A 14,905-nucleotide genomic window follows, 5' to 3' on the forward strand; every position below is an offset into this window, starting at 1 on the left:
TTTTTCTTGATTCTTATAAATTTAAACTTTGATTTTTGTTCGGTTGTGCGATAATTCAAATATTTGATGGAGAAAATGTGCAGACATGCTATTATTCTCCATTTTCTATTTCTTTTATAGTGACATAATAGAAAGACACATAATTTAATTAAGTACATTTACACGTCACACGATTAAGTATTAATAATTATTCGTTTTTTGCTAAGGTTTAGTTTGACAATAATATGTTAGAGTTGTAATAGTATAACAAATATTGAGAAGTACTGGATGAGATAATAAAATTCCATGAATGACTTATTTAATGAGAAATAAATATAATGAATCGAGTGAGTAAGTACCTTCACAAGAATATAGATATTTTTTTTATATAATTTGATAAGACGTCGTATTTTCAAGATAGTAACATATTGAGACAATAAATAATTTATAAAACATGTTTATTAAAAAAAAACTGTTATTATAGCACTGTTATTCTATTCATAATAAATATAAAAAAATAATATAATATTTCTTACAGAGATTCAGTATAAAAAATAAGTCCACTAAACCAGTGTTCCGCAACTAGGCTTTGCCTTATGGGTCCGCGAGCCGCCTGGCCAAATTATAGAAATGGTTAAAATAAATATTTATTAAATCATACATATACACAGAAATTAAGAATGTCGAACAATGAAAGAATTAAGCCATGTGTTAAAAAGATTTTCTAATAAAACAACAATTGTAAATATGTTTAAATGTAATGTATGAAAATATGATTTAAATTATATTCAATACGGGGTTTCTTAAGTTACAATCGATGAAATTCAATGACCCAGTGGGTAATTTGTGGTGAAGTTTGGCGAATGATTCATTTTAATGCCGCTTTAGCCGGCAAAATTAATTCGTCACTTGGAATCAAAGCATCCAACCCTAAAACTTATTTATTATTTTAAATGACAATTAACAGCATTAATCGCACAAAAAAGTATTACAAGCTCCATTTTATCACAGGGGGATGTACGCGAAACTTCATACATATTGTAAGGTGTTGGGCTTCGTCATGCGTACTTCCCGGGTCTTTTCAGATGTTACGGTATTAAAACTTTTATTTAATTCTTTAGTTCGAAGCAGACTTGAGAGTGGGTCTATTGTTTGGGCACCGCATCAGTTGAAGTATGGCCTTATGGTGGAGAGGGTACAGAAGAAATTCTTGAGACTCCTTTACTTGAGGTTGTATGGATACTATCCGTGGCTTTATCCAACTGACTTTCTCTTAGGCATGCTTACATACTGCAGTCTGCAATCTAGAAGAAATCTTTATTTAGCTACGTATTTTTTTCGACTTATAGAAGGTATAAATGAGAACTCTGCCATTCTGGGCAGTGTTGACCTGTGTGTCCCTGATAACTATCTTAGAAATAGAGACCATCAGTTTTTTATTCACCCAAGGTGCAGAACCAACCTGCCACTGGTAATGCCAATTGGGAGAGCGATAACTATGTTCAACGAAATTGCTTTGGGTGTCGATATATTCCACCTACGTGAGAATGAGTTTAGGTGGATGTTGTTTTATAAATTCTTAAAATAGGGTCTGCTTAACTCATCCGGTGTACTTCCTTGTACATATCTTATTTATCTACTGATATATCTCTTTTTTTTATGTAATACTGTTATATTTATATATCTTTGTTTCTAAATGTCATGTTGTGAACGTCTTAAACTTATAATTTGTAATGTCCACAACATGTTAAAAAAAAATTGAAATTGAATAAGGTGTATGATACCGAAAACGTTGCGGAACACTGTTCTGAACCTAAACAATACCTTAAAAATATTAAAAAAAGAAACTGGGACATGAAGATGAGCAATAAATAAATAATGATGCACCTAACTACCAGAAATACAAAATAACATAATATTGTAGTTTCTTTATATTTAACATAATCCACAGAGACATGATATTATAACTTTCTTACAATAATTAGTACTTAGATGTAGGTACTCGTACATCAGGATGCAGATTCCGTTGGATGTCTGATGAGAGATTTATTGTATTTATCAATGCACATGTATAATATCATGAGAGTTATCAGTCACTACTCGTTATACTAAGTATGTACGTCACTATTTTGTAGGGAGTAAAAGTGAATTTTCACGGTGATTGGTTATTAGCTGTTAGCCACCTCTTTAACTTTTTTGGCTAATATCCAGGACCCAACAAACTATATAATTCATTAATTTATTGATTATGAATATTGGGTCTTAACCCAGACAGCCGAACTCGAACCCATTGCTGATCCCGACCGACGGTGAGGACACTGTTATAACCAGTGGCGTGCAATGACCTTTGCCAGTAAGGATGGTTTTGAAAAATATATAATATACTTATGCTTACTATTTGCTACATATTATAAATTTAGTATGTTATAATCTTGGCGGGCATGTGATGAAGACGTATGGTACATAATATGTATATAGTGTAACAGCGCGGTGGTTCTGATATATTATAAAACTATTTACCTAATATACAAAAATATGTAACCTTTAGAAGTAAAGTTAAGTAAGTACAATTTACCACCCGATTGCACAATAAATATATACATAATATTACTATATAGCACTTTATCTGTTACTATTTCTGGGGATTATCTTCATCTACACTCTACAGCATCGATCACACGCCACTCATACAAACACTGGAATAAACTGAAAACATCTTAGTAGGTACTAGAATAATTAGAGGTTGAGATCGGGAAATATTAGATAATTAGAAAACGTCAATCTCGAATATCGTGAAATTAATTTTCCTTAGTTTCGATAAATCTTATTTCTCGAGATATCATCAATGATATTCCCAAGAATTCGAGAGATCGCTACTTTGCACAAAAAAGGGAAAATCAAAAAGAAAGCCGCCGATCGCAATCGGAATTCAAAAAAAATACCTATTAAAAAATCGTTAAAATTCTCGAGAAAAGAAATATTCTTGAATTCGAGGAATGAAAAAAGTCGAGAAATAACAAGTTTTAACTGCAGTATGTATATTATTTAGTGTGCTTGTAAAACTTTTTCAATAAATTACTACATTTCATTTAAGATGGAACAAGTATGACATACTCAAATATTAACGTTTAGTCTTTAGTCATCATTGTCCACAAGGTAATTGAGGTCGGGTTGGTCCAAATTCTCAAACTTATTTTTCAGTTCCTCTAGAACCATCTTTTGGATCTCTTCGACCTGCTCCGGTGGACAGTAATCGTCTTTCGAAGACCTCGAGATGGTGACGGCAGTCGGCGGCCGAGGAAGCAGTGCCAGAAAGTTTCTGAACGACCCTGTGATATTCTGGGTGAATTCTTCTTCAGTGGAAATGTGGTGAGGAAGCTCCGAGTCATCGCACGTGGAGCCTGCGTCATGGACGGCCAACCATTCTATCTCGCTGTCTGAGTAATGGCGTCGCACTGTCCTCACCAACTCGCACACCTTAACAAAGAAAATAAACATTTTTAATACAATTGGAATTTTTCTTTGACAGTTGTCAGTATAAGGGATTTAATGCAATTCGGTTGTTTAGAACAGGTTAATTTTTATAACCAAGATCGAGTCAACCCTGATAATTATTACATTTTAAATTCATTCTAGCATGTAATTCATTGATGCACAAACTTTTTAAAGCACTAACTGTTCGTGGGCCGCACAAGTTATGTACATGTGTCTTATACCTATATATTATAAGCTAGTTTGTAAATATTGTTTATATTTTAAACCTACAATATGACGTACATTCACCGTTATATGCACCAAGCCACCAAGCATCATCTTGGGTAATAATATAAACTTATAACAGGGATCAGTAACATTTCCTGACAGGCGGCTCTCGTGGTGCAGTGCATAAGGCGCTTGCCTTCCACCCGAGAGTTCTTGGGTTCGATTCCCGGTCAGGACACACAATATTTATGTGTTTGTCTCAAAGCCTGGGCGTTTGTGATTGTTCAAAATTACTAACAACCACCTTGTACGAAAAAGCAAGGACATGGTTATTAATAATTCTAAAAAAAAAACATTTCTTGACACACGGGTGTCCGTTCAACTTAAATATAATAGGTATAGGGAGTTAACAAATATTTATAAAATTATATTGTTAAAAAATATTAATTATGCAGAAATAAACACTGTAAACGAACACTACAATATATTTTCATTACCTCGCGATAGTTATTTGACCGCTCTCCCTGCCAATCAGCAAGAGTTCTGTGCTCCTCCAAGTGCTCAAACAGAGCCAACAGTTCCTCCAGCTGTTTCCCCCGCACATCTGCAGCGGCCGCTAGAGCAGCTTCAGTTGGAACAGACGGCAACGAGAAGTAGTAGAGGTCTCTCAGTTTATCGTACAAGTTACTTTTCTCATAAAGGCTTTTAAAGGGGTTCATAGTGCTGAAGAAATCCAAGTCAATATCCAGAATATATTCTTGCGATAGATTTAACAACGTTTGTACATCCTTGCTCATACCATCTGGAGGTTGTGAAACACTGTCATCATCCTCATCTTCTCCAAGCGTTGAAACTACTAAAGCTACTTCTTTCTTTTGATCCATTCTTTCTGATGGGCAGTATAGTCCATCTGCCAAAAAGTATGGTTCTAAGCAGTTTAGTCTCACAAGGCCTTCGTCTTTGGTCATGCCTATTGTGAACCGTTTTAAACCTTCTGACATTTGCTTGGCCCATGGTGGCTTGATCCAAACTATTCGAGTCAAATGTCCCGCGAAGGCTGCTGGTAATATCCAATTTTCTATACTCAAAGCATTGAAGAGGTCGTATTTCTTTGAAACAATTTCTCCCTTTAAAGTGCGAGGTATGAGAAGATCGGGATGGGAATCTAAATGTATGATAAGATTATCAAAAACCGGTAGATGTTTGGATCCAATACACCGATAAATGAATGGTAAGACGTCATTGTGATCTTCGACCACGAAGACTGGGATTTTTTTATATTTTTTAAGTGGCTGCGGTTCATCCTCCATTGTTAATAATGATTACAGCTGACAGTGGTGCGGTGTTATTTCAATTCCTGTAAAAAAAAGGTTATGAGAATTAAAAACTGTACAAATGATAATAAGATAATGATAATTCCTTTAGTTGGAAATTCAATTTAAGAAATCTACATCCAATTGGACATGTAAATGTATCAATATCGCGTTGATACGTGAAGCTGCAACTACCAATGCCGGACCAGCAGTAAATGCAACAAAAAAATGTAGTTTAAAATATCATTTGAAAAAAATGCAAGATATTTTTTGGATTTTCTTGCAAGAGTATAAAGTTCTCTCTAGAAAAAGTCATCAAATTCGAAGCTAAATAATTTTATTGTTCACATGGATCAACGACGCAGAAGGATATTTTTGATTTTTTTCTTCTTCTCAGGATGTGCGATTTGGCCCAATCAGCCTTACACCTTAGCGATAGTGCCCATAGAACGCGTCGAGCGGGCGAAGTCGGCGTATGAAGCGTTTATTCATAACCATAATCACACGTCTCTTGCCGCTCATTACCCTTCACCTATGTAATAAGCGGCCCAAACAGCACAAAATAATTATTATTACAGCGTTTCTCATAACAAAGCAATAAAAATATTATATTATTTCGGGGCTTGTAATTAATATTTACGACGACATTATTCAACCAGCGAAATATAGGACATGCAATAAAATTAAACAATGAGATCTCTGTTATTAAATAATGACTTCTCGCCCGTCGATCGACGACGCCGTCCAGAGCGTGATTTTGCTCGCTGTGTTCAATGAATGGACTCCATTGTATTTTCTTTCATTCGTATCGCCGAGAAGCGGTGATTCGCGAAAAAACGATGATTCATGCGGCGGGCGCGTATAATGCGTCGTCAAATCCAGTGGGCGCTGGCGTATTTGATTACGTTGTATTTTCGTTGATTTACGCGCCACTTGTGAAATTTTGCGCGAGAGCCACACTTGCTGCGTTAAGTGGGTTTTACGCCTTACACTTACACCATACCTGTAGTATGTATTTTTGAACAAGAATTCATTTTCTCTGCACGTAAGAACCATCTATTGCTACGAAGAAATTTAGATTTTTGACTAATTCATAGTTTTAATATTTTTTTATATCTATTTTAAAAAACATCGATTTTTATAAACAATATAAATGTGTATAACTTGAAATCGTTTTTATTTATATGAAATCTTATTTAGGTATGGTCCCAATATTTAAGCTCGATTTGATATAAATAAAAAGGATTTCAAGTTATACTAATTTATATTTTTTATAAAATCGATGTTTTTTAAAATAGATATGAAAAATATTAAAACTATGAATTAGTCAAAAGACTAAACAGTGAAAAATTGAAAACTTAATAAACTAAATTTTAATAATAAATATAACCATAAAAATAATGTAATAATAACGTAACCTATGTACCAAATATGTGACCAATTCACATTTTTTTTCTTTGACTTAAAAATCTTTTTAATGTTTTCGGATACATATTTATTAATTAATACAGTTGAAATTGTAAATTATCGAAAAAAAAACTCAAATTACAAGCTTTGTATTTTTCCGCTAGGTTCTCTGTTGGCATATAGGATCCCCCTTAACTTTGGAAACTTAGATCAGTAAATGTATGACCTTTGACTCAATGATTCATCTACTAATAAATACTGGCTAAATTAATAGAAATGATGAGATTGATAAATCGAATGTAAACTTTTCGAAGGGCACAGCACAAATAATAACGGCTGATATCTGACACATTAATCTGAGGAAATCATTGACACCAAGTTATGTTAGTTAAGTTATCAGTGCAATCTTATAAAAATCAATATTTTCTTAATAATATGCAAATACGCACTTTTTAAGGTTAAAACTTATCGCGCGCTACTATAATGTATACTTAATATTCAAATGTATAAACGGAATCATATGAAAAAGGTGCGTATTAAAAGGCGATATGAGACACGCCAATTAATTTGTGACGGTTTGAAATGAAGTTGCTATAAAAAGTATGGACGTGCGTAGAAAAGTCGTTTTTTAACGTTCGATATTTTTTCAAGTGTCACTTTGCATAAAATATGCTCAATTCAATCTGAAGATCTCGCGGGTGTGAAATATTAAATATTCTACAAAAGTGGCCTTTACACACGATGTACCTACGCGAAACCTTAAAAGTATGTCAGTGTAATGATATAATATACATACGTATAGGATAATATTAATTATAGCTAAAAATACCGTGAGACATTTCTATATACAAATTCGAGTTTCTTCTAGGTTTCTTCAATGGCGATTTTTTTTGTAAATGGAACAAATTAAATACGTGCTTATTAAAACATGATTTTCGAAAGTGGTGGACGACCACGAGCTTATTGGTCAGACATGGAGTGTTTTGTTTTTATGTCGTTTGATTACGAGTTGTCAGTGAGTCCATCCCCCCGCGATAAGTGGGGCGAGTGCAATGGACTGCAGGCGAGTGAAGCGAAGTTCCCGCAATGCAGGATGTTCGGGGAATCGATGGAGCGATCAGTCTCTCCCCGAAAGGCGGGGGAGGGGACGCTCCCTCTTGGCTCGGCCGCCCACTTATCATCTTGCGCCCGCCGTCTCCGCACGCCTAGCAGCAGCGCAACAATCACGTATGCCGAACAGCTACCGCTGAGAAAATCCTCCGAGGTGACTCTCGAATTAAAGAGATTACCGTCGTCATAAGGAAAACGCCCCGTAGAGCTAAACCTAATTCTATTGAGAAAATATCGACGTTGGAATATTCAACTACCCGTACTGCTAATAAATTGCATGTGTTTCTTTCAAGTACATTTTAAACCAGGATAGTGTACTTACATTAATTGAAAATATGTCTACTTATAGGTATTGTACTTATACGCAAGATGGCTGACGGTTGGAAGTGGGTACTAGGTAGCCCATGTAGTTTTGTATTCGATAGGTATTTGTCAGTCATATTAAAGATAATGATAACATTGATAAGAATCCGATATTACAACTAATGAATAATATGTACCTACACGTTAATATCAACGTAGAATAATATCATACCATTAAGAAAACAGAAATTAGTTATTAAAATCTAATAATTCCAATATCTACAAAACCAAAGATAAATTTTCAAAATATCGATACCTAAGTAAATATGAATCATGGGCGTAGATTTTTTTTGAAATGTTTAACTTTTTTCACTTGCTTTTAATCTGATATAAACACATCACAAAAGTGTGTGGTTCAATAGTTTGACAGAAAATAATATGAGGCAGTTCGAGCGTCGCCGGGCGAGAGAAAACGATGCAATAAGATTTAATAATTAAATTCGCCCTGTGTAATTCGTGCGCAATATAAGAAATCGCAATCTCCGCAAGTTCAAAGTTAAACTTTACTACTTTCTAATGCATTTTACAGATATGTTATGATAATTTCCCGATAGATGTCACGATATTCTATAAAAAAAATATTATAAATTTACGTACAGATTATTACAGCCTTTGTTATTGTTATTAATATTGATGGTAAATTGGAAAATATAAGACGTAACGCATCTATAGATAGATATATTGCGACACCTATTAGGTACATAATATTACGTAGGTACCTATCGATGTCTCTGATAGACATATGTAAAGTAAAATGTATTTTTATAAAGGTAGGCTCTAAATAATCGCCTAGTCTTCACCACTGAAATGTAATTTGCTTAAAAACGTCGTATTAATAAAATTGGAGCTCCTTTTGTTAACAATTTCACACATCCTCATTTCTGTAGGTACTTAAAAAATAGCCGCCGGTCATTCATTTTTACTTCTGGCAACATCCATTCAAACATAATATGATTCGACATAATTTTCACGTGCCAAGTTGAATGGAACCAATGAATCGCTCGAAGTGCTGGTTAGGTGGAGTAGCTAGTATCAATTGCATCGGTACGGATCATTTTACCCCGAGGGGTAATTTTGTACAAGTTTCCCCTACTCCAAAAAGATGAAAAGATATTATGATATATCTACTTTATTTAATATTAATAAAACCCCTCCGTATACTTTCACACTATGAAAAAAATATCTACAAATATGCGTAAAGATAAGTACCTATTGATGAAATATTATTTTGATATACCTACCTACAAGCAAAGATGACAAAGAAAACTATATTCTTTAGAGATAAAGCCTAAACGCTCTAAGCGTATGAAAGTAAAACAAAAAAGGAACAAAGTGAAAGAAATGGCACATATCGATGATCTGACATTCAACATTTTTGACAGGGGGTAATTAAAATGTTATAAAAAATCAGGTAATCAAATTAAATAAAAAAAATACATTTATCTTAAAAATAAACAATTATTTTTACATTACGCGTATTTTCCTTTTTATAAAATTTTAAAGCATTATATGCTAGATATGATGTGTAAATGTTATAACATCGATATGACACACTGGAACTAGCTTTAGCGATTTTGAGAGGAAACCCACATAATGCTATAATGCTATAATATTATAATATTTAGTCTTATACATATTATTAAAATGAAAAGTATGTTTAAAGTCGAAGTGTCATACTATATATTAATATGACATATGTATTGCATACCCTAATACCAGGCCCGGTCCTAACAAGTTTCGAGGTCGATTGGAGAATATTAGGCCCAAATAACGGGGTGTGCTAGTATTTACTTAAAAAAACTTTTTTTACCGTTATTACTAGTATTATAGTATAACCAACAATTTACTGGACATTATCTTTACTATAAGATGAGATTTATTTTGCTGTTTCATCAGAAAAAAAACTTTCACGATTCTTTAAACACATAAAATTGCAGACAGCAAAATACAAAAATATTGTTTTGTACCTACCTACTGTATCTTCCATGACGCCAATTAATTATTTTTTTTAATAATAAAATGTTTAGAACACACGTGAAAGATTTGTATGCATAATGGGGTCAAGTTTTTTTTATGATTTTTATCACTCTACTGCATTGCATTTTAATTTATTTAAATGTTTTAGATATCTACTATAAAATATTTACAAATCAACTTTTCTCCTGTCGTTTCGGTATTTTTTGTTTTTTTTTTCTTGCGACTATGATCAAAATCACCTAGGCGCGAAGCCTGATTAGGCCCAATCGGTATAATCGCCTTAAGACCGGGCCTGTCTAATACATATTGTAATATTATCCATTTGAAAGCTATTATGATGTTTATAATGTAAATTACTTAGAATAAAACAAGTGCGCATTCAAAGTTCGTGGTATTTGGACAACTTGTTACAAAAGCCAGCCGCAACACTTTCCAAGAAAGAAAATAAATACCTACTTAGCCTGAACAGCCCGCGGTTACTCGATCGCAATCAAATAATTTCATACAAGATTAGGCCATTCCGCGAAAAAATCAGTCCATTTTCCGGCGGGAGACGTGACAGACGGGGTCAATAAACCGATTCGATTAAAAAAGGAGATTTAGGATCGACATTCTTCACAAAATAATAATAATATTAATATATTTCACCCTTTTCTAGACAAAGAGAATAAATTTACCTTACTTTCTCTACCTGCAGAACCGACAATGAACTCGAGCACTCTGCCCGAATTTGCCGCCAAATTCAAAATAATCCCGACTATCAGCGACTATTTTCTTTGATGCAGACGATGCAATCGATTCAACAAAATATTTAAAAATGGACCTCGAAACTTCAAACTAGTCAATACAGTGAAACCCCGATTCTACGGGTTTCAAGGGACCCTAAAGAAAAAACGATAAATGCGGGATATATATATAAAAACATTTTTTTTAAAAAAAAAACTCATTTTTCTCCTGGAATTTTTTTGACGTCTTGAATTATTTTCAGTTTCTCAGATAGAGTTCTAGTTTTCTTCATGGGGGGCAGTTTAGTAGCTACTTATAAAAATTCGTGATACGAGATGCGAGGCAAGCCTATCATCTGTATGTATCATAAATAATTCTACGAAAGCGAAATGAAAAATATTCAACAAAAACGGTCAATCGGGATAATATTTGTGACGGGACCATACCATTTAGAGTCTAAATTAGACGATAGATCGAGGAAAGTGATAAATCGGGGAACGGTTAATGCGGGTTTATTTAACATTGTTCTTACGGGTGTTTGACGGAACTTTCAAAAATGAACGATCCGTGCGGGAAAACGATTTATGCGAGAACAAGATTTCAGAATGTAACATTCTATAGGTATACTGAACATACATAATTTGAAAACATCTCACGCATATACACACTAAAAAAAATCATGTAGGTAATTAAAAAATTCCGACGGGTGTCGTATTTTTCTTTTCTTTTACAATACGATATTTTTACAAAAATCTTAAATGTTATTTAAATGTGATCCGTCAGTGCATCGGGCCTATACGTCACTAAACGCGACATTGTCGACTATATGTACCTACATTTAATATGATACGGATTTAATATGCTTTTGAATTTGTAGGTCTCGGGTTCGAATCTCGGGTCAATCAAATTGACATATTATTTTTCAATGTGTGTGAGCAAGTGGCTAATGTTCATTTCTCGTAAAAAAACTGTAAGAAACCTCTATTTGTAGAGCCAACGAAAACATAAATAGATAAATATACCTACTAAAACTATCGACTGAGGGTAGGTACTTGATAGATATTGAATATAAATACCTACCGCTATTAGCCAAAATGTACCTACTGGTATACTAGGTCAATATACCTATTTACTATTTAAATAATATGTATATCTACATCAGAAAACAGATTCCCATGTAAATCGTTTACGTTGAGGTTTGCTTGAAGTAACCAGCATCGGTTAAGTTAAGGAGTGCCGATTAAATAAAAATGTATTCGTATCCAGTTAGACAGGAAATAAGGCTCATAATTATACTAACTTTATTAGATTTAGGTTTATTTAAATTTTAATTGATTTATATTGCGAAAACAACAAGCTAAAACGCATTTGCGACCCGGGTTTCGACTTCTTATACCTTCTTGGTTTATCTTTATTCTGTACCTACATCTGTTCTTTTTATTTGTGTTTTACGTTAAAAAATACCACGTTTACACGTGCATGGATTTACTGCTGACAGTACGTATTATCGCGGCCACAGCAAAAAAATGCACGTGTAAACACGTATTATCAGGCAAATTGCAAGATTGCATGCATGGATTAAAAAAGTTCAGAAGCTTCTGAATTTTACAACTGGAGTGTGCGATATCAGTAGAACTTGCCGGTAAAAAAAGTACATCGCGCAGACTCATTTTGAGGTTAACCGATTTTCACGACCTGTCAAATAGTATGATAAAATGACAACATCGCGTCTCGCTTACTCCTGAAGAATGAGATTGGCGGGATAGTCAGCACTTTTACGTGTAGGAAGTTATTATCGCAATAGTTTAAAATACACACTATCTGTGCAGGTAAATCCATGCACGTGACGCTAAAAGTCAGGGAATATTGTTAGTCCAAAATATAATAATCACACTGTACCTGTAGGGCGTATGCATACATACTTACAACTACAGAACTGCTTACTACTAATCGGAACGATATATAGGTATTTCAAGAAGAAAGAATTCTCTTGAACACCACTTAGGTACATATTGCTTCACACTCTTCCTTGCGTCTAAATAAATAAATAATGGTTTTCAAACATTTTTCGTTTCACGTGTATCCATGATTCATTTGAGGCACCCTTATAATGAGACTTTTTTTAAAACCTTTTCTGAGCTGTCAATTGAAAAATTTTCCTTCAGAATCAGATTTGAGTTCTCTGTGTTAATAATATATTACGCAGTACTTTTTAGTAGTACCTATTACTTTTGCATTAAAAACATTACGTTTTGTGCAAAGATAGTCAGAATACGAAATAAAAGGCAAACGTGGGTCTTTGAAAGAAAAATAAACCTAAATGATAGATAAATCGCTAAAATAAGTGAAGTATTCCAAAAATAACGAATGTTCACCGTGGCAATAAGGGGAAAGTGGTTTACGTATCGATATCGTCTGACTAAAACGGCGTAAACGAAGCATATAATTATGACCGTGTATCTAAGAATGCAGGATTAAGATTATTTGCAATTAGTTTTTTCAAATAGCATACAGCCACTTTGCCTGCAGTGTTCTTGAGGATTGATAGCGGGAGACACTTTGAATACCACAAATCTGATAGAGTAAAGCTCAAATTACATTGGCAGATTGCGTCTGACCCGATCGTCTGCCACTACTGTCAGAATCTATTCTCTATGGTTTTGAAGGATCGGGAGCGATCGTGAGCAAAGTGGGATAAATTCTATTTTCCATCGTCCCGATAACGTACGAAGATATCCGAACACCGCCCACTAAGTTTGACAGCGCAGTTTTGACATTTGCGCGGGAATGCTGTTCAGTGTTGCCACTAATCTAACGAAGAAATAGTTTTCGGTCAACTTATATTTTTAATAATAGCAACACTATGTTTATTTTAAACCAATCAAAAACAAGGACCAACGCGATTGATCGTTGCGTATAATTTCAAATAGTGTAAAAACGTTGGCCACGACGGTCGGCGTGGATCGTTGGAACGGGTAGGGTCTGCGCAGGTGCCGGACGAAATCCCGAAGGCCGAAATCCCGAATGGCCGAAATCCCGAAAGCTGTATCCCGAAGCCGAAATCCCGAATGCCGAAATCCCGAATGGTCGGAATCCCGAAGGCCGAAATCCCGAAAAATAAAAAAATACAAACATCAATAATTGCGCAATTTTAAAAAGAGAGACAAAACCCATTTTTGTGGAAATATAAAAAAAACGAAAAATAAAAATACAAACACCAACAATTGCGCGATTTTTGCAAGAGACAAAAAAACATTTTTTGTATAACAAATGGGTTTTTGTGTCTCCTGCAAAAATTACGCAATTCAAGATCGCGCACTTATTGGTGTTTGTATTTTTTTTTCGGGATTTCGGCCTTCGGGATTCCGGCCATTCGGGATTTCAGCGTTCGGGATTTCGGTATTCGGGATTTCGGCCATTCGGGATTTCAGCATTCGGGATTTCGGCCTTTGGGATTCCGGCCTTCGGGATTTCGACCCAAACCCGGTCTGCGCGTCTGCCAATGTAATTAAGCCTTTATGGACGAACGCCACAACCACACTTGTGATCCATGGAATGGAATCTGGAGTATAGGCGAAATTGAAGAATGCGTGAGACGCCGAAAGAGTGCGTAATGTAGAATAACAATGTGATAAAATAGTTATATTGTAATATTACATTTGGAGAATCACCGTGAGAGCTTAGCGCCGGCTGCAGCCTTTCTAGTTTGTATGTAAGGGCAGGTAAGATTTTTTTCATCTCACCTCCGCGACAGGGGTCTGTCGAATACAAAATAATAAATATTTTTTTCAACCGTTGAAATATCCCACCAATTCTGAAATTGTCATTTCAAGATTAAAATGATACAAATTGATTGCATTTTATTGATACATAATTTTACGGTTATACCGGTGTGCCTACCAAAATTTATTATTATACCAAAATGGGAATCAATTCTAAATCGCACCCAATGATTGTCACCACACAATACCACCCTTCACCAGTGGTGGGTTTCATTAAAGCGCACGAGGCGTTCACTTCGTCGATAAGTTCAAAATCTTATTTCACGATCGAATTGTTCGATTTTAAGTGTAATGAATCATTGCAGAAAAAACTCTATTGTGTGTTTTCTGTATTACTTACTGTATTACACACAATATCGGTAGGTATAAAACAATATTATGAGCATTAAATAAATGAATTAAGTATATTAATTAAACCTAGTGATGTTATATAACAGGGATGGGCATACATGAGGTCAACGAGAGTCACATTCTGGATTTTCATAATATATTATATAAAAAGCCACGCCATTATCACGTTCTCACGTAGTATTAAATACTTAAATT

General features: G+C 34.4%; 1 protein-coding gene across 4 annotated transcripts in view; it reads right to left on the reverse strand.

Annotated features, from left to right (window-relative positions):
• Positions 1–720: 720 nt before the first annotated feature.
• The window catches only part of MESR6 (misexpression suppressor of ras 6), a 51,596-nt gene continuing 37,411 nt past the window's right edge, over positions 721–14,905 (reverse strand). Inside the window, exons 2-4 of one of the 4 annotated variants that reach the window (XM_085946560.1) lie at positions 4,179–5,038; positions 3,094–3,456; positions 721–1,276 (exon numbers count right to left, since the gene is read on the reverse strand). In XM_085946560.1, the coding sequence (XP_085802686.1) occupies positions 3,115–3,456; positions 4,179–4,991 (1,155 nt within the window). In that variant the 5' untranslated portion in view covers positions 4,992–5,038 and the 3' untranslated portion in view covers positions 721–1,276; positions 3,094–3,114. Of the gene's footprint in view, positions 1,277–1,892; positions 3,457–4,178; positions 5,039–14,905 lie in introns of those variants that run through there. The other 3 variants (XM_085946558.1, XM_085946556.1, XM_085946557.1) reach the window with 3 other exon arrangements.

This window comes from Rhyacophila brunnea, unplaced genomic scaffold (assembly GCF_057557595.1).
Source record: "Rhyacophila brunnea isolate RB1 unplaced genomic scaffold, BYU_Rbru_1.0 scaffold_2, whole genome shotgun sequence".
NCBI classification, from domain to species: Eukaryota; Metazoa; Arthropoda; class Insecta; order Trichoptera; family Rhyacophilidae; genus Rhyacophila; species Rhyacophila brunnea.